Genomic DNA, 23,350 nt, shown 5'->3' on the forward strand with positions numbered 1-23,350 from the left:
AGAACATTAGCATTTGATAACAAGGGGTATCAAACACGATACCCACATTTGGACATGTTTTTGGCAGTTCTGATAGTCACAGTCTTTGGAATAATCTCTTTTTGTTTTCGTGCTCCTCCATTTCTGTCAGCACGTGCCGCTTGAGCAAATGTAAGGCCTGTACTTATAGGTTGCATAGCTACAAAATGCTAGGGCCTGTTCATTACACTTCTGTCAAGTGACTCCCTTTTCAGTTTATTTTCTTCTTAAGGTACATGAAATCTTTTACTAAAGAATGAGGTGAACCTTTTCTGACTAAAACTTACACATCAACCTTGAAAACATTAATATGAAATAAGGAACTGTCTTTTTTGTTTGTTTTTTGAGATGGAGTTTCAATCTTGTTGCCCAGGCTGGAGTGCAGTGGAGTAATCTTGATTCACTGCAACCTCCACCTCCTGGGTTCGAGCAATTCTCCCGCCTCAGCCTCCCAAGTAGTTGGGATTACAGGTGCCCACCACCACGCCCAGCTAATTTTTGTGTTTTTAGCAGAGATGGGGTTTACCATGTTGACCAGGCTGGTCTCAAACTCCTGACCTCAGGTGATCCAGCCGCCTTGGCCTCCCAAAGTGTTGAGAATACAGGCGTGAGCCACCGCGCCCAGTTCAGAACTGCCTTTCAAAATTGTAATTACAGCAAGATTCCCTCTTCTTCCTCCGCTCTACAGGTAACAGTGGAGGGAGTCGCTATATTGCAGGAGGTGGAGGTACTGGGAGTATTGGAGTTGGACAGCCCTGGCAGTTTGGTGGAGGAATAAACAGTGTCTCTTACTGTAATCAGGGATGTGCAAATTCCTGGCTTGCTGATAAGTTCTGTGACCAAGCGTGCAATGTCTTGTCCTGTGGGTTTGATGCTGGCGACTGTGGGCAAGGTATGTTTACTGCCAAACAAACAAGAATAGGAGGATAAAAAGTTCTTGACAGGTAGAGTTTTGAATGGCTTTTGTTATTTACAATAATGATTCTCTGTGTATCCTTTTTCCAGCCTTACATTCAGACTCGTTATAAAAGTAAGAGAACAACAGAAATCACTAAAGAGTGTTATTTCTTTAGTGTTATTGTTGCAGTCTGGTGTTTTGTTTTGTTTTGTTTTGACCAAGCAGATTTACCTTAGCTGAAAATATGTGGTGAAGTTTTAATTTGGAAACAAAAAATTATTGATATCCATCAATAATTCATTAAATAAAGATGGTTCAAATCCTGGATTTTGTTGGTAACATATAAATGGAATTTGTTTTGGCAGAAAGTTTTTTTCAAATGGATAAAAACATGGAAATTGATTATTGTAATTTATTGTTAAGAATCATGCCATATCTCTGTAGTGAGTCAGGATCACTATTTCATGGTAATTATTGTGACTGCCTCAGATAGTGAAATGAGCCCTGTACCAGTAACTGTTGTATTAGGATATCTAATTATTTTGAAATTAAAGTCACTCTTAGAAAGTGAAAACTCAGTGCTTACTTCAGCAGCACATATACTAAAATTAGAACAGTTTAGGCGTGAGTATGGCCCCTGCACAAGGATGACGTGCAAATTTGTGATGCATTCCCTATTATTTTTTTTTAAAGAAAGTGAAAACTCAGACCCAAAGAATTAAAGGAAAACAGAGGAAAAATGCCTAGTTTTTTAAAAAAAATCATGTTTCTGTTTTTTCCTCTAGATCATTTTCATGAATTGTATAAAGTGACCCTTCTCCCAAACCAGACTCACTATATTATTCCAAAAGGTGAATGCCTGCCTTATTTCAGCTTTGCAGAAATAGCCAAAAGAGGAGTTGAAGGTGCCTATAGTGACAATCCAATAATTCGACATGCTTCTATTGCCAACAAGTGGAAAACCATCCACCTCATAATGCACAGCGGAATGAATGCCACCACAATACATTTTAATCTCACATTTCAAAATAGAAATGACGAAGAGTTCAAAATCCAGATAACAGTGGAGGTGGACACAAGGGAGGGACCAAAACTGAATTCCACGGCCCAGAAAGATTACGAAAATTTAGTTAGTCCCACAACACTTCTTCCGGAGGCGGAAATCCTTTTTGAGGATATTCCCAAAGAAAAACGCTTCCCGAAGTTCAGGAGACACGATGTTAACTCAACCAGGAGAGCCCAGGAAGAGGTGAAAATTCCCCTGGTAAATATTTCACTCCTTCCAAAAGAGGCCCAGTTAAGTCTCAATAAATTGGATTTGCAACTGGAACATGGAGACATCACTTTGAAAGGATACAATTTGTCCAAGTCAGCCTTGCTGAGATCATTTCTGATGAACTCACAGCATGCTAAAGTAAAAAATCAAGCTATAATAACACATGAAACAAATGACAGTTTGGTGACTCCACAGGAAAAACAGGTTCATAAAAGCATCTTGCCAAAGAGCTTAGGAGTGTCTGAAAGATTACAGAGGTTGACTTTTCCTGCAGTGAGTGTAAAAGTGAATGGTCATGACCAGGGTCAGAATCTACCCCTGGACTTGGAGACCACAGCAAGATTTAGATCGGAAACTCACACCCAAAAAACTGTAGGTGGAAATGTGACAAAAGAAAAGCTCTCATCTCTGATTGTTCCACTGGCAAGCCAGATGACAAAAGAAAAGAAAATCACAGGGAAAGAAAAAGAGAACAACAGAATGGAGGAAAATGCCGAAAATCACATAGGCGTGACTGAAGTGTTACTTGGAAGAAAGCTGCAGCATTACACGGAGAGTTACTTGGGCTTTTTGCCATGGGAGAAAAAAAAGTATTTCCAAGATCTTCTTGATGTAAGTTCCATCCAGCCTCATTCTTTCTCATGTTCAGGAAGGGTAAATAAATCTCGTGATAATATCATTATAGCTACCATTTATTCAGCACTTCCTTGTGCCGGCCACGGAACTAAATGCTTTTCTTATGTGGTTTCATTTAATTTGCCCAATAACCCTAATAATAAAAAATGCCACATGAAGGTATTTATTATTGTTATCCACATTTTGTAGTTTAGGAAACAGCCCAAGTGTGAATGAGTAAGGGATTTAGCCAGGGGCATACTTCGAGGAAGGAGAGCGGGAAGTGGTATGTTGTCTTGTCTTGACATTTCAGATCTGGTATTTCTCCAGCTCTACTGATGAAAAAACCCTGGAGTTCAATTAAGTTCATTCGCTTCCCCAACATTATAACAGCAAACCAGTGTGAGCCAAGCCTCAAAGTTGGAGTGCTCGTCCCCTGTACCATGGCCCCACTGTGCTGTGGTGTCATCTGTACCTCTCCTCAGTGCTCTCACGGTGCTAACCACGGGGGAATGCAAGATGACAGGAACATAGCCACTGCTCATGGAAGCTCAGGGACCAGTAGAGAAGACAAATTTGTGGGGAGATAACAAAGAGGTGTGTTTGTGTTGAGATATGGGCAAAAAATCCGGAGGGGAGGACTCCTTAGCTCTGCCTAGAAGTACTAGGAAGGCATACAGGAGGAAGTTCCCTGTGGACTGACCTTCAAAGAGGTGGGAGTTGACAGACCAAGACAAAAATACACAGTCTAGGCTGGATAGTGAAGGCACACAGCCACGAGTGGGTGTAAGACTGGGAGAAAAGAGGGGGAAGGAGGAACTATGTCCTCAGCATTTTAGGAAGTATCTTGTGCCTTGCACATGAGGCATTTACAGATCTAATGAAGGACTGCAGTGTTCTTGACGATGTTTATTTCCTCAGTTTCCCCTGTTGTCTTTCCTTTCCTTTTTTTTTTTTTTTTGAGATGGAGTTTCGCTCTTTTTCCCAAGCTGGAGTGGTGCAATGGCGTGATCTCGGCTCACTGCAATCTCTGCCTCCTAGGTTCAAGCGATTCTCCTGCCTCAGCCTCCTGAGTGGCTGGGATTACAGGCGCATGCCAGCACGCCCAGCTAATTTTTTGTATTTTTAGTGGAGACGGGGTTTCACCATGTTAGCCAGGCTCGTCTTGAACTCCTGATTTCAGGTGATCTGCCCGTCTTGGCCTCCCAAAGTGCTAGGACTACAGGCGTGAGCCACCATGCCTGGCTTCTTTCCTTTTTTTTTTTTTTTTAATTTACAGAAGCATTATAGGTTAGTAGTAAAAATTGCAAGCAATTCAAAAAAATACAGTAAAAAAAGGGAAGTTCTTCCTTCTTCAGTCTCCCTCCTGGAGATAATCACTGTTAATACTTTGATGGGTATTCTTCCAGTATCTTTCTATAGCTATGCAAACATACCTATATGTATGTATGGTTATATAGAGAGAAATATATATATATATATAGTGTAAATTTACATGTATTTCCCTGCAGTTGTAGTATGTGGGCAAATGCCATTATTTATTTATACCCATGCCAATGCCATTATTCTTTTTAATAGCTGCAGGTTAGTTATTTCCAATGTTTTGTGATTACAAATAGTGTTGCAGTGAATACTCTTGTACATATATCTTACACTTCAGTGAGTTTTAGTTCTGTGGCTAGGATTACTAGGTTAGCAGATATAAACTTTAAATATGTCTTTCTGAAATGTTGTACCACTTCATATTTCCACAAAAAGTATACAGGAGTGCTTGCTTCACTGCAGTCTAACCAACACCAGTTAATATCAGTCTCCTTACATTTTTATCAGTTTGAGAAGCAAAAGTATTTCTGTAAAGTATTTGAATGCTTTACCAATTTTCTTTGCCTATTTAGTTCTGCCACTTAACTGGTTTTGATTTTATAATATTAAAACTATTATACGATGAAACCAAATTTGTTTCTAGTCCTTGTGCTTACAACTCAAGGACTTGCACATTTGATATCATCTGCAGAATTAGCTTGTTACTGAAAGTACTATCAAATTTATATGTAAATAAATTTTCTAAATGTTGCATTGAATTGGCTTTGAAATCTCACAATGACCAGTCCTTGAAGAATATCCTCCATATGTGACTGTTGTTACGTAGATCTCCCTCATACAGCTATTGTTCTCAAACCAATATTGGTGATACTTGCACTGAAATCCAGTTGAGTCCTGCTAAATCCAGTTTAGATCCTTAAAGTGACTTGTTAACATGCATTGCATTTGCTCCTAATGGAGAGTTTGTGACTAGTTATTACCACATTATATAAAATGTCTTGTAACAAAGTATACTTGTGCACTAAACATAATGCTGAGTTACATGTAGAATTCTCTTTTCAGGAAGAAGAGTCATTGAAGACACAATTGGCATACTTCACTGATAGCAAAAATACTGGGAGGCAACTGAAAGATACGTTTGCAGATTCCCTCAGATATGTAAATAAAATTCTAAATAGCAAGTTTGGATTCACATCACGGAAAGTCCCCGCTCACATGCCTCACATGATTGACCGGATTGTTATGCAAGAGCTGCAAGATATGTAAGTCTTCCTCGTGTTTGAGTTGTTGGCTTGTGTTCAGAACTAAGGCTACTTGAAGTTTGCATATTTACCATACTAAATTTATGGCTCTAATATTTGATGACTAATATGTTAAAGGTATGATCTAAGTGCGAAAGAAAAAAGTCCATCTCTGCAAATGTTAGATACGGTACATACTTTGAATATCCAGAGTTTGTAATATGTTATATTTGGACAGGTTCCCTGAAGAATTTGACAAGACGTCATTTCACAAAGTGCGCCATTCTGAGGATATGCAGTTTGCCTTCTCTTATTTTTACTATCTCATGAGTGCAGTTCAGCCACTGAATATATCTCAAGTCTTTGATGAAGTTGATACAGACCAATCTGGTGTCTTGTCTGACAGAGAAATCCGAACACTGGCTACCAGAATTCACGAACTGCCATTAAGTTTGCAGGTGTCGTATTGTCTTATTCTAAACTTTTTGATGTTTTAAATGAGAATTTTAATTCTGGTCAGGCACGGTGGCTCACACCTGTAATCCCAGCACTTTGGGAGGCCTAGTCGGCTGAGCTCAGGAGTTCAAGACCAACCTGGGCGACACAGTGAAACCCCGTCTCTACTAAAAATACAAAAAATTAGCCAGACATGGTGGCATGCACCTGTCATTCCAGCTACTTGGAAGGCTGAAATAGGAGAACCGCTTCAACCTGGGGAGGTGGAGGTTGCAGTGAGCCAAGATCGTGCCACTGTACTCCAGGCTGGGCAACAGAGTCAGACTCTGTCTCAAAACAAAGAGAAAATTTTAATTCTGACCATGTCTCTTTTTCCCTTACATAATTTATTGCAAGTAAAAATAACTCTTAATATTTACTGTGGGTATTCATAGCTAGTCTGTTTTAGTGCCAGAATTATAACCAAATTTGAGGTTCGTATTTTATGAAATTACTTTTTGTAGGTTTTTCAGTAGAGATTGATTTTGATTGTCTGGAAAAGAGCCAGACCATACCTGCATATAAGATTCTTGTGGTATATCCATTCTAGGACTTCAGATGTGGCTAACCAGAGAGCTCAGCCAGGCCCTTCCTTCATGGCATCCTCTAGTCCCAGGAGTAGGAAACTAACTAATGGAGGTGCCCAGATGAATCTAGCTGCAGGGCATGATTTCTCCTGAGCCTTGGACCACCTTGTGTAAATGCGTATCTCAGAGGCCAGAACGTTCTTTGAGATGAAGATGAAATATTTGTGTTGGCATTGTCTCATTCTGCTTCTCTTAGAGTGCCTTTATCTTAAGAATCATGTAGTCAGACTCTCTTTGAAGATAGCATTTAAACCATTTTTGGAAGCTTTCACTTAATTTTTATTTTTAAAACCACAGTCATTACTTACAATGCACATAACAGGTTTATCTTCTTCTTTTTCTTTGTTAGGATTTGATGGGTCTGGAACACATGCTAATAAATTGCTCAAAAATGCTGCCTGCTGATATCACTCAGCTAAATAATATTCCACCAACTCAGGAAGCCTACTATGATCCCAATCTGGTAAGTGGAATGGGTTACTTTTATGTACAACAGAAAGTACATCCTCATCAAGTGTTATTTACAGCATTTCTGTATAGCACTTCAGAACTAGAAGCAGGCTCTATGGTTTTATATGGCTTTGTTGCAAAATAGTAGCACAGGTAATCCAGAATCATTCATAGCTTGCTTTGGAATCTTCCTGTTCACCCCATAGATGCGTAATTTGGATTTGTTGCTTGTATTCCATAAACAGATGTCCTGTTCGCTGAGGGTGACAGAAAATAGCCCCAGATTGTTCTCATTGGCCAGAGAGAACAATCCTGAGGTTTAACAATCAAGAAAATATTCATCACATGGAATGTCATCGTTCATCAAAGCTCAATTGCTTTAATGCTGGCACTTACTCCATTTTACCAGTAGGGGCAGTGGGTGACTAACACACAACTACATTGGGATATCATTTAGCTGAAATAATTGGAAGACTGTAGATTATGAGAGACATTTTAGTTTCAGAGAAGTTAAAATGTGAAGAAAATTGTAGAATTGATGAAATGAATATAATACAGCCATTAGATATTTTCTGTTAATTTTTTACTGATAAATGGAAAAATTCTTATATAATTAGGTGGGGGAAATAATGGGTACTATCATATAGACAGTATGATTTGAACTGTAGAAATCCCGCAAGTACATATACAACACACATACCCCAAAAGACAACAGAAATGACAGTAGGTTAAATCACAGGTAGTTTTTAATATCCTTTTTGTACACTAGAATTTTTCACGTTTTCTATAATGAGTAGATTTTGCTTTCATAATCAGAATAAAATGGTATTTAAAAAAATTACTATCTTGCAAATCTTCAAGCCATGTATAAATAATGACTGCAGATAGGACACCTCCTCCCTCATGAGGGGACGTAGTGTGAAAAGTGGCAGCCATTGGTGAAAGAGGTCAGCATAGCAGCCATCGGAGCATACAGTATGAGTATTGCCTATCACATGTGGATTAATTTAGCATATGGCATGGGTTAGTATATAGATATGTGCCACTTAAAAGCCAATTCTCTAAATGTGCTAAGACTTAACATTACTAAATTAATAAAGTTGAGATAAATAGAGGAGTAAAGACCTGGTATCAGCCCTAAAGGAATTTGCTCTAGTGAGATTAACAGATAGGAATCAGCAGGTCAAGAATGAGACTAGGGCTGGGCACGGTGGCACATGCCTATAATCTCAGCATTTTGGGAGGCCCAGGTGGGTGGATCACCTGAGGGCAGGAGTTCAAGACCAGCCTGGCCAACATGGTGAAACCCCATCTATACTAAAAAATACAAAAATCAGCCGGGCATGATGGCTCATGCCTGTAATCCCACCACTTTGGGAGGCCAAGGCGGGCGGATCACTTGAGGTCAGGAGTTCGAGACTAGCCTGGCCAACATGGTGAAACCCCATATCTTCTAAAAATACAAAAATGAGTTGGGTGTGGTGGCAGGTTCCTGTAATCCCAGCTTCTCAGGAGGCTGAGACAGGAGAATCACTTGAACCCGAGAGGTGGAAGTTGCGGTGAGCTGAGATCGCGCCACTGCACTCCAGCCTGGGCAATAGAGTGAGACTCCGTCTCCAAAAAAAAAAAAAAAGAATGAGACTATGAGACTACTTGTGGGTTGGGAATTCACCAGATGCCTCATGTAGAGCTGGTATGCAGTCAGGCTAATAACAGAGGAGCAGCTTGTCTATGTACTTCAGCAGTTTCTTTTGGGTTTTTGGCATGATCCAGTGGGATAAAGTACTTCAGGTTTGTTTGTGAAAAATGCATTATAAACTCTCTATTATATAAATCGTAGTAATTGTTTGCCAATGTGTTCTTAAAGATGAAAAAGATGTATATGTAGTCACAGTTGGTGTTTTTCTTACTTCCGAAGAGAATAGAATCAAAGTTTTAAAAATCAGAACTTAGGACTAAATTGCCCTACTTTCAGCTCTGATGTGATATCTGATCTACTTATGTTTTCTCATAGCCACCGGTCACTAAAAGTCTAGTAACAAACTGTAAACCAGTAACTGACAAAATCCACAAAGCATATAAGGACAAAAACAAATATAGGTAAGTAGTACACACATATTCCCTTTGTTTAGTATAAGAGTAGTTACAAAAGTCTGGCTTTTTCATAAATCTACAATATTTTGTCTGTTAAGCACTCTTCTAAAATTTATATGAGATTGTTTGCTGTAGTAGTATTAAAAGTTTAAGTTATTCCTGTGGATGTTGAGTCCACTACAGTTTTTAAAAATGTATTTTCTATTGAAGTTTTATTTTTTATATCCATGTAATTATTTAAACTCTTCAAATATGTTTGATAATTAGGTTTGAAATCATGGGAGAAGAAGAAATCGCTTTTAAAATGATTCGTACCAACGTTTCTCATGTGGTTGGCCAGTTGGATGACATAAGAAAAAACCCTAGGTATTGATTTTTATATATAATTTTTAATTATGCAAATAAACCTGAATAAAAGGCAGCAGGACTGGAGAGAAGGGAGTAGCTTATTTCTGTATGGAACATACCAAAAGGCCGAACAGTGGAGGCAGTGTTGGGGGTTGAGTGAGAGATAGGAGTTGCAAGTTGAGGTGGGGTCCCCCATGCAAAGGGATGAGCCTGAACTTCTAAGAACTGGGTTCTGTTAATAACAAGCTGTTCAGGGAGAGCTGGGGCAGATCTCATTGTGGGGAGGTGAGGCCAGGCAGCTGGGACATTCTAGAAATGCCTTTTTAGAATTGTGGCATTTCTAAAAAGGTGCTTCCAGAACAGTTGTTTAGATGGTTAGATTTATCTTAGCAATTCAAAGTAAAGTTCAGATTAGCTTTTGAGGAAAACGGAATGCTACCATAAATGGGAACATTAATCCAGTATACTCCAGCCATCCTTTGGGGATGAATAAATTTTCAGGTTTACCTAAGCCTTAACAATTTCTTTACCAGCCCCTTAACTGTTACTTTAGCAGGTTTGATAAAATGTGCTAAAAATATGCATTTTTGAGTTTTTAACTTTAGTGGGAAATAGGTGTTTCATCAACTTCTTTGGAAAATAAAGACACTGGCATATAAACTATATATTTTTGAGATAGGATCTCACTCTGTTGCCCAAGCTGGAGTGCAGTAATGCAAACACGGCTCACTGTAGCCTCCACCTCCTGGGCTCGAGCAATCCTCCCACCTCAGCCTCCTGAGTAGCTGGAACCACAGGCATGAGCTGCTGCACCCAGCTAAAATTGAGTATTTTTAATTTCTGAGTCTTTTAAATGCATTAGGAGGTCTTTAGTTTTACCTCGCTGAAATTAGGATTCTAATTACAAATGATCAAAGATGTGAACCTTATAGGCATTTTAAAGCCGTTATATTTTTTCTACAAATCCTGTTCTCGTTTGGAGGAGAAAGAAATTGGAATTTTCAAAAAAGTAAAAATATCTTTAACACCCATTTAGTGTCTTCAGTAATCCAGTAATATGCTTGATTTTTTACAAAATGTTTCCCACAAGCCAACCAAACCATAAGGTACAATAATAATTAGCCAGCATACAGCCCTCTTTGCATATGCTGTTCCCTGCACTTGAAGTGTACTGTTTCAATTTCTTAAAATAACTTTAGCTTTTAAGAACCAATTTTGATGGGAGTACAGACTTCCCCCTATTTTCTTGATGAGCTGTCTCATTCATGAGTAGTAATAATGTGAGAATTTGCAGTTTTTAGTTGTAGCCAATACTTTTACGTCTTTGTGCCAATTTGAAAGTTACTGGGTTAGAGTATTCATAGACATTTTCATGGTACTTAGAGGGACAGGGGTTTAGTAGAAAGACACATGGCAAGCCAGGCTTTTTCCACAGTTTGCCAGGCCCAGCTGCTATTTGTGTACCTGAACAGATTTTATCATTAACTCTTGTTTATGTTGTTTTGTTTTACTTTAATGAAGGCTTATTTTAAGTCAGGTGTGGAAAACTAGACTTCAGACTGACTTCAGCTCGAAGGACATGTTTATCCCGTTAACAAGGAGTCTGGGATAGACAATATCCAGGCTTTGTTTTTCTTTGATTTTCTTAGCTCTGCTTGTGTTGGCTTCATCATCAGGCCACAGACCATTAACACATTCAAGAACTTTACCATTGATTAAATAATACCATCTAATAGCCTGTCTTCACATTTCCCCAGTTGCCTCCAAATGCCCTTGATAGCTGTTGTCTGCCTCTTTTGTTTGTTTTTAAATCCAAGATACAGCCAAGGCTCATATATTATATTAGGTTGACATAGCTCTTTCGTATCCTTTAATTTAAAGCAGTCTCCAGGTTTAGAGAAAGATTAGTGAGCTCGCACATACCTGTCACTTGTCTTCCTTCTTCAGAAAGGTTGAATCCTGATCGAATCCTTCTTCAGAAGGAAGACAGGTGATTTACATTTATTTACTTCCGTTTATATTTAACCTTGTTTCATCTAAACACACCCACTCCATCACTGCTACCTGATTAATATTAAGTGAATCTCAAACATTGTATCATTTTAGCTCCATATTTTTTGTATATATAACCACAATACCATTATCACCCTAAAAAAATCAATAACGATTCCTTAATATGACCAACTACTTTGTCAATGTACACCTTTCACTCCTCTTAACTTTCATAAGGACTTATGTGTTTTTTGGTTTTTAAGTTTGTTGGTTTGAAGTTAAATCTATGGGTTTTCCCTCCATCTCTCTTTTTTTAACCATATAATTTTTTGCATGTGTATATGAAGAAGTCTGATTATAGATTCTATAGCTATCTTACACTTTGTCCTTCTCTGATTGATTCCTAGTTGTTTAACATGTTTCTATGTCTCTTGTATTTCCCATAAATTGGTAGTTGGATCTGAAGGCTTTATCAGGTTTGTTTGATTTTTTTTGGTGAATCTACTTCAAAAGTGTTGGCATACCTACAAGCCATTTTAATGGGCCCTCAGTTTAGTGACCTTTGCCTTGAAAGGAACTTGAAACAAGCAAGGAAGCACCACTGTAATCTGCTTTTTTGCCAGAACTCTAGCATCTTACAACTTGGTTAGAGACATAGTAAGCAGAAATTATCAAATTCATAGAATCTGTAGCTATAAGGCACTGTCTGTCTCTCTCAATCATTTACATGATTTTTCTTTGTAATATAACTATCAGTTCAGAAAACTTAGTTTTGATTTTTTTTTTTTTTAATCTTTTTGAGACAGTCTCACTCTGTCATCCAGGCTGGAGTGCAATGGTGCAATCTAAAGATTGCTCACTGCAACCTCTGCCTCCCGAGTTAAGCAGTTCTCGTGCCTCATTCTTTTGAGTAGCTGGGATTACAGGCACGCCACCACGCCCGGCTAATTTTTTTGTATTTTTAGTAGAGACGGGGTTTCACCCTGTTGGCCAGGCTGGTCTCAAATTTCTGACCTCAAGTGATCAGCCTACCTTGATCTCCCAAGGTGCTGGGATTACAGGCATGAGCCACCACGCGTGGCCTTCAGAGAACTTGGTTTTAGGTACTTATGGATTGTCTTTTTTTTTGCCTCACCACAGCCTCTGCTTCCCAAGTTCAAGCGATTCTCCTGCCTCAGCTTCCCGAAGAGCTGGGACTACAGGCACATGCCACCACATCTGGCTAATTTTTGTATTTGTAGTAGAGACGGGGTTTTGCCATGTTGGTCAAACTGGTCTCAAACTCCTGACCTGAGGTGATCTTCCCGCCTCTGCCTCCCAAAGTGCTGGGATAACAGGTGTGAACCACCATGCCTGGCCACTGATTGTCTTTTCTAGCTGCCAACAAAATATTCTAGTCAGTTAACTACATTTATTGAACAATTAATTCAGGACACTCCAAAAAGAAGTCATTAAATTAATTTACTCCCATAGTTAAAAGGCCATCTACCCTAGTTCTCTTGTTTTATAGGTGAGGAATATCTAAAGAAAAATTGTATAGAACATCATTCCCCCAGAGAATCATATCAGCAAATATACCAACTTGGGACATAAGTCCATTTAAAATATATTTGGAATCCACATCCTTGTTTTGTTAGGTCAGGATTATCCGTATGTAACTAATAACCCTGGATCTCTGTTATTTCAGGAAGTTTGTTTGCCTGAATGACAACATTGACCACAATCATAAAGATGCCCAGACAGTGAAGGCTGTTCTCAGGGACTTCTATGAATCCATGTTCCCCATACCTTCCCAGTTTGAGCTGCCAAGAGAGTATCGAAACCGTTTCCTTCATATGCATGAGCTGCAGGAATGGTAAATTCTCATGTTTTTTATATATATGTGTGTGTGTATGAGTGTATACATTATACATACGTATGTATCTATATGTTAGCGATGAAATTTTTTAATTTCTTTTTTTTTTTTTTGAGACGGAGTTTTGCTCTTGTTGCCCAAGCTGGAGTGCAATGGCGCAATCTCAGCTCACTGCAACCTCCGCCTCCTGGGTTCAGTGATTCTCCTGCCTCAGCCTCCTGAGTAGCTGGGATTATAGGCATGCGCCACCAAGCCCGGCTAATTTTTTGTATTTTTAGTAGAAACAGGGTTTCAACATGTTAGCCAGACTGGTCTCGAACTCCTGACCTCAGGTGATGCGCCCGCCTTGGCCTCCCAAAGTGCTGGGATTACAGGTGTGAGCCACCGTGCCCAGCTGAAATTTCTTTAATGTGTTATTTGCTCTGTAATTTATTCGTAAAAGTATAGTTATAATTTTTATTGAGTTTAATATTTGAAAGACATTTATTTGCATTTTAAGGGATTTGAAAAAATGCATAACTGGGTTCTTTCAGTCTATTTGGAACTTCATTTATTCAGCTGTTTGTTGACCAATGTGTAAGTGAAGGAATTGTTTAGTATAAAATGAGAGGTACATGAGGTCAGTATGTGCTGTGTTGATAGTCAAAGACTTTGGGGAAAATGAATTAAACTAAGTCCTGAAGGCAGAATCTCAGAAGTGGTGAGAAGGGAACAATGAGCAAAAGCTTGGAGGTGGGAATGATCTGGGCAATTTGAGGGCTAGCCCAGCTTAGTTGGAGAATTCATATATTGAAATCGTGGAATGTAAATCTGAAAAGGTATTAGGAGCCATTTCATTCACTACTTCAACAACCAGACTATCTGGTTAGCCTTTATAATCAACTGGGAAACTTTATAATGAGTAAAGGATTGAGTTAAGCAGTTTGTTTTGTTTTCTTTTGCTTTGAGACAGAGCCTTGCTCTGTCACCCAGGCTGGAGTGCAGTGGCATGATGTCTACTCACTGCAATCTCCACCTCCCGGGTTCAAGCGATTCTAATGCCTCAGCCTCCTGAGTAGCTGGGATTACAGGCATGTGCCACCACGCCCAGCTAATTTTTGTTATTTTTAGTAGAGACAGGGTTTTGCCAGGTTGGCCAGGCTGGTCTCAAACTCCTTGGCTCGAGCGATCCTTCCACCTCAGGCTTCCAAAGTGCTGAGATTACAGGCGTGAGCCACCGCATCCGGCCCTAATTTTCATTCTTATATTTGTTAAATCAGCTAATTTATTGAGTATCTGCTGTGGGAATAATCACTAGCAATACTTACTAAGACCTTTTTTTTTTTTTAACTTAATTGTAACATGGTACTTGACTAAGAGCTTTTCTTGCACATTCTCATTTAACTCTTCTAACAACTCTGTAGTAGGTCCATTTTATCCTCAGTACAGCAAAAGGAAGTAACTTGCATAAGGCATCTTGGCTCCTGAATGGGGGAGCCCATGTATGAACCTGGGCAGCCCATTCACCAGATTCTGCCTACAACACCGGCTAAGTGTGCTTCATCATCATCACTGCCATCAGAGTAGCTACCCTTTTTCTTAAGAACCTGTTGTCTGTTAAACACTGTGCTAGGCAAGATATTTACTATCTACAGTTAAAAGTATTGTTACTGCCACGTTAAAGATGAGAACATAGTAATGTGAGTTGAGTAACTTGCTCCTGCTGAAGTAGCTGGCAAGTGGCTGATCCAGCCTGACTCCCAACCCTCTGCACATTCCACTGTATTCCAAAGCTGCTTTATAAGTTTTCTTCATCTTTCATTCTACTGCAATTGCCAACATTTAATTATAAAAATAATTTTATCTTTTGGTTTAGGAATGAGAGACAGGACTAGCTAGATTTCCTAGGCCGACTAAGAATCCCTAAGCCTAGCTGAGAAGGTGACCGCTTCCACCTTTAAACATGGGGCTTGCAACTTAGCTCACACCCGACCAATCAGATAGTAGAGAGAGCTCACTAAAATGCTAATTAGGCAAAAACAGGTGATAAAGAATAGCCAATCATCTATTGCCTGAGAGCACAGCAGGAGGGACAATGATCGGGATATAAACCCAGGCATTCGAGCTGGCAATGGCTACCCTCTTTGGGTCCCCTCCCTTTGTATGGGAGCTCTGTCTTCACTCTATTAAATCTTGCAACTGCACATTCTTTTGGTCCCTGTTTGTTACGGCTTGAACTGAGCTTTCACTCACCGTCCACCACTGCTGTTTGCCGCCGTCACAGACCTGCTGATGACTTCCATCCCTCCGGATCCAGCAGGGTGTCTGCTGTGCTCCTGATCCAGCCAGGCGCCCATTGCCACTCCCCCGATCGATCGGGCTAAAGGCTTGCCATTGTTCCTGCGTGGCTAAGTGCCGGGGTTCGTCCTAATCGAGCTGAACACTAGTCATTGGGTTCCGTGGTTGTCTTCCGTGACCCATGGCTTCTAATAGAGCTATAACACTCACCGCATGGCCCAAGACTCCATTCCTTGGAATCTGTGAGGCCAAGAACCCCAGGTCAGAGAACACGAGGCTTGCCACCATCTTGGAAGCGGCCTGCCGCCATTTTGGAAGCGGCCTGCCACCATCTTGGGAGCTCTGGGAGCAAGGAACCCCTGCAAGGAACCCCCTGGTAACAGGAAGATTTTTGACCCTTTGCTTGCCTCTCTGTGCCAGGTGCTAGGAATACTAAGATAAAAGGTATGTGGTACCAGGCTTTGAGATGTTCACAGTCTATCCAGGGAGACAGATACTAGGCAAATTGTGATACAGTATATTGAGGGCAGCAATAAGAGTTCAGTGCAGTTGGTGTACGTAGGAAGGACCAGCTGATTCTATTATAGGAAGGTGACATTTGGACTTGGGTTTGAATTATGAAAATGACTTCTCCAGGTAAGAAAGAGCATTCCTGGTAGAAGAAATGGCATGTGCAAAGGCACAGAGGTGTAAGATAATCCTGTGTCAAGGAAGAAGATTGTGAAAGACTGTATTTGAATTAGACTTTTTTCTTTTGAGAATGGACCCCCAGGAGACATTTTTTTTTAGATGTTTGTCATGATCAGACTTCATGATTTGAGATGATAATTAGTATTAGAGTGGAGGTTGGAGTGTTGGAGAAGTACTTAAGAGTGGGGCAGGGTTGTCTGGGAACTGGAGGCAGGGAGACAAGTAAGCATTTCAATAGTCCTAGAAACAGTCAGGTGTGAACCAAGGATACAGGCAATAAAGAAAAAGCAGTAGACGAATTGGGAGACATTTTAAAAGGGAAATTGGCAGACCTTGGCACTAGAACTCCTCGCTGTCTTGGAGTTGGGCAAATGAGACAATTAGGATGAATATTGCTGCTATCTTTATGTGTTTATTTTCATAAGGAGAAGTTATTACTGAATCATGGGTCATCTCTCCCAGAAATGACAAGGAATGGCTTCTCACCATTTTCACTTTCCCTTAACTCAGAGGAAAAAGATCTTTAGGTGGATCTAAGTGTTAACTCCCCAAATCCAATTTGTGACTAAATTTACCCTCAGTGGTCCATTTGAATAAGAAAAGAGTGGGCTTAAAAGTAATTTGAGAGGTCCTTGATTTCTGTGCTATACAAATGGTGTGAATCAGGTGTGGGTGCTCTTGCAGTCATTCCCCTGCCCTGGGGGCTGCTTGCTCCTCCTCCTGCTCAGCTCTGCATCGTCTCTCACTGCTAGCCCTGCTTCCTAGAAATTGTCTTGTTTCTCTTTTCCTCCATGAGTTCCCTGCCATCTTTCCCTAGTTGCCTGCATTGACTTTCTTCCTGTCCCCACAGAAGCCCATTCCTTTTGGGGTATAGCACTGCACAGCCATCTGTCTGGTTGTGTTTGTCTCTCCCGATAGACTATGAGTCCTCTTCCAGGGCAAAGGTGGTGTCTTACTGCTGAGTCCACAGTGCCTCCCTAGTACATAGCAGGCGCTCATTTCATGGGTTCTCTTGCAGCTGAGGCAACACGTTAACTGTCTGTAGTCTGTGGCTCCTTAGCTCTTTAAGAATCCACATTGATTCTGAATGACACTAGACATTAGTTGACAGAGCTAGTTATGATCCTGTTAACAGATGTGGGAAATACGGGGGGAAGACCTGTGTGTGGGAGAGTGCCATTTTGGATGTGTGACTTGAGGTAGAGACATCCACACCCAAACAGTGGAAAATGAGAATCTGTAACTCAGCACAGAGGCCAGAGTTTGGTAATTACTAGCATATCTTCCAAACCTATGGTAAGCATTTTTATTTAATCTTCATAACCAATTGTTCATTATTTCCAAATTACGGATGAGGAAATGGCTATACTGCCTCTTTTTATCCCCAGTATTCTGTTGGCTCCAGGTCCAGTTGATTCTACCTCAGGAATGTCTCTTCTGTTGCTTATTTCTTTTCATTGTCACTGCTTCCTTTCATGCCTGGTCTAAAACTAAAATGCCTGCCTTTCTTGTTTGTCCATCCTTCAAATGGCCACCATGTTTACCCTGATTATGTCACACACACCCCCACCTGTCTGTTTCATCCACTTTCCCACTAGAGTGTTCTGTCCAGACCCCACTGTGTGGTTTTGCAGAGCAGCTGCAGTTCACACCTTCTCACCTTCACCTGGCTTAGCTCCCCCCATGCTGCTGCATGGATTCACTCCACTCAGTCCTGCAGGGTCCAGCTGGCCACTGTGCCACTCTACTGCTCCTTCTCTTTCTCATCCTTATGCTTCCTGTCCCCTTCAAGGCTCACAGGAAATGCCGCCATCTCTGTGGTGCTGTCCTCATTTCTCTAAGTTTTTCCACAAGACTGCTTTTGATAATGCGTATTTCTGTCTGTCTTATGTGACGGCAAGTCATCAGTCAGCATGTCAGCAACGCCTCAGGTTTCTAAACACTTAAAGCAGGGACTTCATCTTGTTCATCTCTCCATATCCACAGGAAGTATTTATCAAGTAACTGAGTGAATAAGTATGAATGAATAAAAATGAATGAAAGAGTGGTTTTGTTTAAGTGCCAGAAGTAATTTTCTTTTGAAATCCTCTCCCCTGCCTGGATAACTTTACTAATTCAAGTATAATATTTACTATGACATAATAAAAAATCTGAACTCATGTTGGAAATGTATATTGTGTGAGCATTTTAGAATTGCAAGACAATGTTTTTGTGTTTCCCAACATAGTTTTTATAAAACTAGTACATAAATAATGCTTAACCAATGGTAGTGAAACCATATACAGAAGTACATAGTTGCTTTCTTCTCTCTCTGCACAGGAGGGCTTATCGAGACAAATTGAAGTTTTGGACCCATTGTGTACTAGCAACATTGATTATGTTTACTATATTCTCATTTTTTGCTGAGCAGGTAAGTTTTGTATATTTTGTGTGGATATTAAATGGTATTTCTTGGTATACTAGTGTCTGAATGTTTTAGAAAATGATATACACTTACAATCAAAATTTTAGCTTCTCTTATTGTCTTATAGCTCATATGTGAATATGTTAAATATGTTTCACAATATTCAGGCAGCAAATATAACAGTCTTTTATTCATTTCTCTTCTAAATCCATTACCAGTATTCTTTTTATCTGGAACTCAACAGATTAACTTGTAGATACCAGGCTAAAACCAAGTAGCTCTAAGTATTTATAACCAAAAAACCATCTAGGATCCTTATCTAATGTTAATTTTCTGTGGGTCTCCAATTATCTTCCTCTCTCACCCTTCCTTGAGTGAGCACAGTGTCTTCAGACATCCCCCAGTTCCGTCGTGTTGTCCCACTCACACCGGTAGCTCCCATTTATCTTTCTTTCAGTCGCTAGGAGTTCTCCCTCCTCTCTCCTCCTCCCTCCTCTCCTCATCAGCCCCTCTACACCTGGGCTTTCCTCTGCATGCATGTACACACGCAGCCTCCTTGAGGTGAGCGACCAGAAGTAGGAGGGAGATTTGTGAAGTAAAAAGAAAGGGATAAGAGAGTCCTCATTAGGCTATTCACATATGAAATACTCTGAAGATAAAGGATTGAAGGAGGGGAATGGGCATCTTTACCGACCTGACTTGGGTTGGGCAAGTGACTTGGCCTCTGCCTCCAATCAAGGTGACTATTGAGTGGAGCTTTTCTAGCTGTCACTCAAATGAAATGTACACCAAATTGACTTATACCAAGAAGGACAGGCACCTAAGTACTGAGAGCTTTAGGATAAACGAATGGGCTTCTTGCTGCAAATGGAAGGAAATTCAGGAAACAGAGACTGGGCAGGTGAACAGGACAGCAACTTAACCTTCATCTGCTTCCCAGGGATTGTACATCTTATTCTTGATGTTTGTTACCATTGTTCATGGCAGGTAAAAGTCTTATGAAAAAATCTCAGAAAGGCTGTGCCTGCTTTTAGAACAGGGTCCAGTGAGGAACCTTTGAGTCTGCTGTGCTGACCTAGGATGGGGAAGGAAAGGAGCCCTGACCGAAAGGAGCAGTCGTGGTAGTGGAAAGGAAGAGGACTGTTAGTCTTTCCTTTGTGTCATCTATACCAGCAGAGAATAGGGAACTAGAGAGGCAGGAAAAGGGAAGGGAAGGGCAGGTTAAATCCCAGCACCCTGCTCTCTACCTACTGGAGTCAAACTCCTTCCTCCTGCCATACCTACCACCTTCACAAACAAATCAGCCAATGCTGCCTCTTCCTTCCCTCCCAAATCCCAGTTCATCATTCAGTCCATGGTGGCTTATGTTTGGACAAAGCCCTGCCTCCACCTAGAGATGAAGGAACAAGCCAGTCCTACATGGTTGGGGAGAGGGAAGACAGGGTAAACCCAGAGATCCTAGATGGAAAACATAAAGAGCACATTTTGGGCCGGGTGCGGTGGCTCATGCCAGTAATCCCAGCACTTTGGGAAGCCAAGGTAGGCAGATCACTTGAAATCAGGAATTCAAGACCAGCGTGGCCAACATGGTGAAACCTCATCTTTACGAAAAATGCAAAAATTAGCTGGGTGTGGTGGTGTGCATCTGTAGTCTCAGCTACTCGGGACGCTGAGGTAGGAGAATCGCTTGAACCCTGGAGGTGGAGGTTGCGGTGAGCCAAGATCACGCCACTGGACTCCAGGTTGGGCAACAGAGTGAGTGAGACTCTTCAAAGAAAAACCCCACATTTTTAAATTGAAATTTTATTATAGTGTTGATTTGGTTTTCTGTTTCAGATGTATTATAGGCAAACTTTTTATGAGGAAAAAAGTATTCAAGTTCTAAGCTACTAATTTACAAATGAACTTATATATTACAATCCATTTTAAATTGGGTGTTGCCTGTGTTCTCCAATGATTATGATTAGGTTAAATAGCGGGGGAGAAATGCTGATAAGATTTTCAATATAGGTGTGTGGTTTTTTTTTTTTTTTTTTTTTTTTTTACAAACGTAGTCATTTTCAAACCCAGAGACAGTGTCTTATCGCTAAATAGAGACAGTTTCCTTCAGTAGAAAGACTTGACAAATGGATATCTTGTAAATAAATATGCTTTGGTAATAGCTGTGTAAAAGTCTGCAGTTGTAGGTCTTAGAAAAATGAAGCGTGGGCTAAAATAATTGCAATTCTCTTGGGTGTCTTTGTGGGCACATATCTAGGCATATTGACCCTACAAAGCTAAACAAAACTAATGTTTTTGTTTTGGAGGAGGAATGATGGAGATTTGTTTGTTGTCTGTTTTTTATGTATAAGATTGTGGAAATGATTAAGGTCATATGGCTCTTAGAAAGTATGATGCACTTATATTCTTTCATCAACGTGATAATTAAAATGTATTTTGTGTCTTTCATCATTTAGTTAATTGCACTTAAGCGGAAGATATTTCCCAGAAGGAGGATACACAAAGAAGCTAGTCCCAATCGAATCAGAGTATAGAAGATCTTCATTTGAAAACCATCTACCTCAGCATTTACTGAGCATTTTAAAACTCAGCTTCACAGAGATGTCTTTGCGATGTGATGCTTAGCAGTTTGGCTCGAAGAAGGAAAATATCCAGTACCATGCTGTTTTGTGGCATGAATATAGCCCGATGACCAGGAATTATTTAACCAACCCACTGAAAACTTGTGTGTTGAGCAGCTCTGAACTGATTTTACTTTTCAAGAATTTGCTCATGGACCTGTCATCCTTTTTATAAAAAGGCTCACTGGCAAGAGACAGCTGCTAATTTCCCACAGCAATCATTGCAGACTAACTTTATTACGAGAAGCCTATGCCAGCTGGGAGTGATTGCTAAGAGGCCCCAGTCTTTGCATTCCAAAGCCTTTTGCTGAAGTTTTGCACTTTTTTTTTCATTTCCCATTTTTAAAATGAGTAGTTACTAAGTTAACTAGTTATTCTTGCTTCTGAGTATAATGAATTGGGATGTCTAAACCTATTTTTATAGATGTTATTTAAATAATGCAGCAATATCACCTCTTACTGACAATAACCTAAATTATGGGTTTTACTAATGTTTAAGACTGTAAATGGTCTTAAACCACTAACTACTGAAGAGGTCAGTGATTGACATCTGAAATGCTTTGTAATTATTGACTTCAGCCCCTAAGAATACTATAATTTCATGTGCAGGTCTAATTTCTTTTTTTTTTTTTTTTTTTTTTTTTTTGAGACGGAGTCTTGCTCTGTAGCCCGGGCTGGAGTGCAGTGGCCGGATCTCAGCTCACTGCAAGCTCCGCCTCCCGGGTTTACGCCATTCTCCTGCCTCAGCCTCCGGAGTAGCTGGGACTACAGGCGCCCGCCACCTCGCCCGGCTAGTTTTTTGTATTTTAGTAGAGACGGGGTTTCACGGTGTTAGCCAGGATGGTCTCGATCTCCTGACCTCGTGATCCGCCCGTCTCGGCCTCCCACAGTGTTGGGATTACAGGCTTGAGCCACCGCGCCCGGCCTGTGCAGGTCTAATTTCAAAGGGCTAGAGTTAGTAACAGTGCTACTTACCAGATGTAATTATGTTTTGGAAATGTACATATTCAAACAGAAGTGCCTCATTTTAGAAATGAGTAGTGCTGATGGCACTGGCACATTACAGTGGTGTCTTGTTGAATACTCATCGGTATATTCCAGTAGCTATCTCTCTCAGTCAGTTTTAGATAGAACAGAGGCCAGCAAACTTTCTTTGTAAAAGGCTGGATAGTAAATTATTGCAGGCCACCTGTGTCTTTGTCATATATTCTTCTTGTTGTTTAGTTTGTTTTTTTCAAACAACCCTCTAAAAATGTAAAAACCATGTTTAACTTGCAGCCGTACAAAACTGGCCACCAGCCAGATGTGACCCTCAGGCCATCATTTGCCAATCACTGCGAATTAGTTTTTGGTGGTGGTGGTGGTTGTTTTTTTTTTTTTTTTTTTTTTTTGAGACAGAGTCTCGCTCTGTTGCCCAGGCTAGAGTGCAGTGGCGCAATCTCAGCTCACTGCAACGTCCGCCTCCCAGGTTCAAGCAGTTCTCCTGTCTCAGCCTCCTAAGTAGCTGGGACTACAGGTGCACGCCGCCACACCTGGCTAATCTTTGTATTTTTAGTAGAGACGGGGTTCCACTATATTGGTCAGGCTGGTCTCGAACTCCTGACCTCAGGCAATCCACCCGCCTCCGCCTCCCAAAGTGCTGAGCTTACAGGTGTAAGCCACTGCGCCCAGCTGAGAATTAGTATTTTTATGTGTGGTTAAACCTTGGCATCTAGCCATATTTTGTTTATGTCATAATACAATGGATTTGTGAAGACCAGATTCCATGAGTAACTCTGACAGGTATTTTAGATCATGATCTCAACAATATTCTTTCAAAATGGCGTACATCTTTTGTACAAAGAACTTGAAATGTAAATACTGTGTTTGTGCTGTAAGAGTTGTGTATTTCAAAAACTGCAATCTCATAAAAAGTTAAATTTTTGTCTGACACTTTGATGTTTAAATCTTTGAGGATTGAGTTTACTGTTACTCAGATTCAGCAGTCACTTGAGTGCCTTTACTGTGTATCAGGTTCTGTGCTGAACATTACTAAAATTAAGTGGAAAGTAAGGAAAGGTTAGTATTATACAGAAGAATGTTGCTTTATAGGGGGGAAAATAGTTTCTAAATGGACTTTATCATATGGTAAAAATTTAGGATATGTTGGTATCATTATAAAAGCTG

The 23,350-nt window shown here is 40.3% G+C and overlaps 1 protein-coding gene and 1 non-coding gene across 3 annotated transcripts in view; both read left to right on the forward strand.

The window, feature by feature from the left end:
• LOC105493830 (N-acetylglucosamine-1-phosphate transferase subunits alpha and beta) overlaps positions 1 to 23,116 on the forward strand; it is an 87,707-nt gene extending 64,591 nt beyond the window's left edge. For both annotated transcript variants that reach the window (XM_011761759.3, XM_071071238.1), the window contains exons 12-21: positions 707 to 910; positions 1,702 to 2,804; positions 5,193 to 5,392; positions 5,610 to 5,829; positions 6,803 to 6,916; positions 8,918 to 9,003; positions 9,265 to 9,363; positions 13,025 to 13,192; positions 18,479 to 18,569; positions 21,020 to 23,116. In XM_011761759.3, coding sequence (XP_011760061.2) covers positions 707 to 910; positions 1,702 to 2,804; positions 5,193 to 5,392; positions 5,610 to 5,829; positions 6,803 to 6,916; positions 8,918 to 9,003; positions 9,265 to 9,363; positions 13,025 to 13,192; positions 18,479 to 18,569; positions 21,020 to 21,097 — 2,363 coding nt within the window. In that variant the 3' untranslated portion in view covers positions 21,098 to 23,116. The remainder of the gene's footprint in view (positions 1 to 706; positions 911 to 1,701; positions 2,805 to 5,192; positions 5,393 to 5,609; positions 5,830 to 6,802; positions 6,917 to 8,917; positions 9,004 to 9,264; positions 9,364 to 13,024; positions 13,193 to 18,478; positions 18,570 to 21,019) is intronic.
• On the forward strand, positions 1,495 to 1,598 carry LOC112428895 (U6 spliceosomal RNA). The gene has a single exon (XR_003020960.1). It is a non-coding gene; the product is annotated as a U6 spliceosomal RNA (small nuclear RNA).
• Positions 23,117 to 23,350: the final 234 nt, after the last annotated feature.

The sequence above is a fragment of the Macaca nemestrina genome, chromosome 10, assembly GCF_043159975.1.
Source record: "Macaca nemestrina isolate mMacNem1 chromosome 10, mMacNem.hap1, whole genome shotgun sequence".
Lineage (NCBI taxonomy): Eukaryota > Metazoa > Chordata > Mammalia > Primates > Cercopithecidae > Macaca > Macaca nemestrina.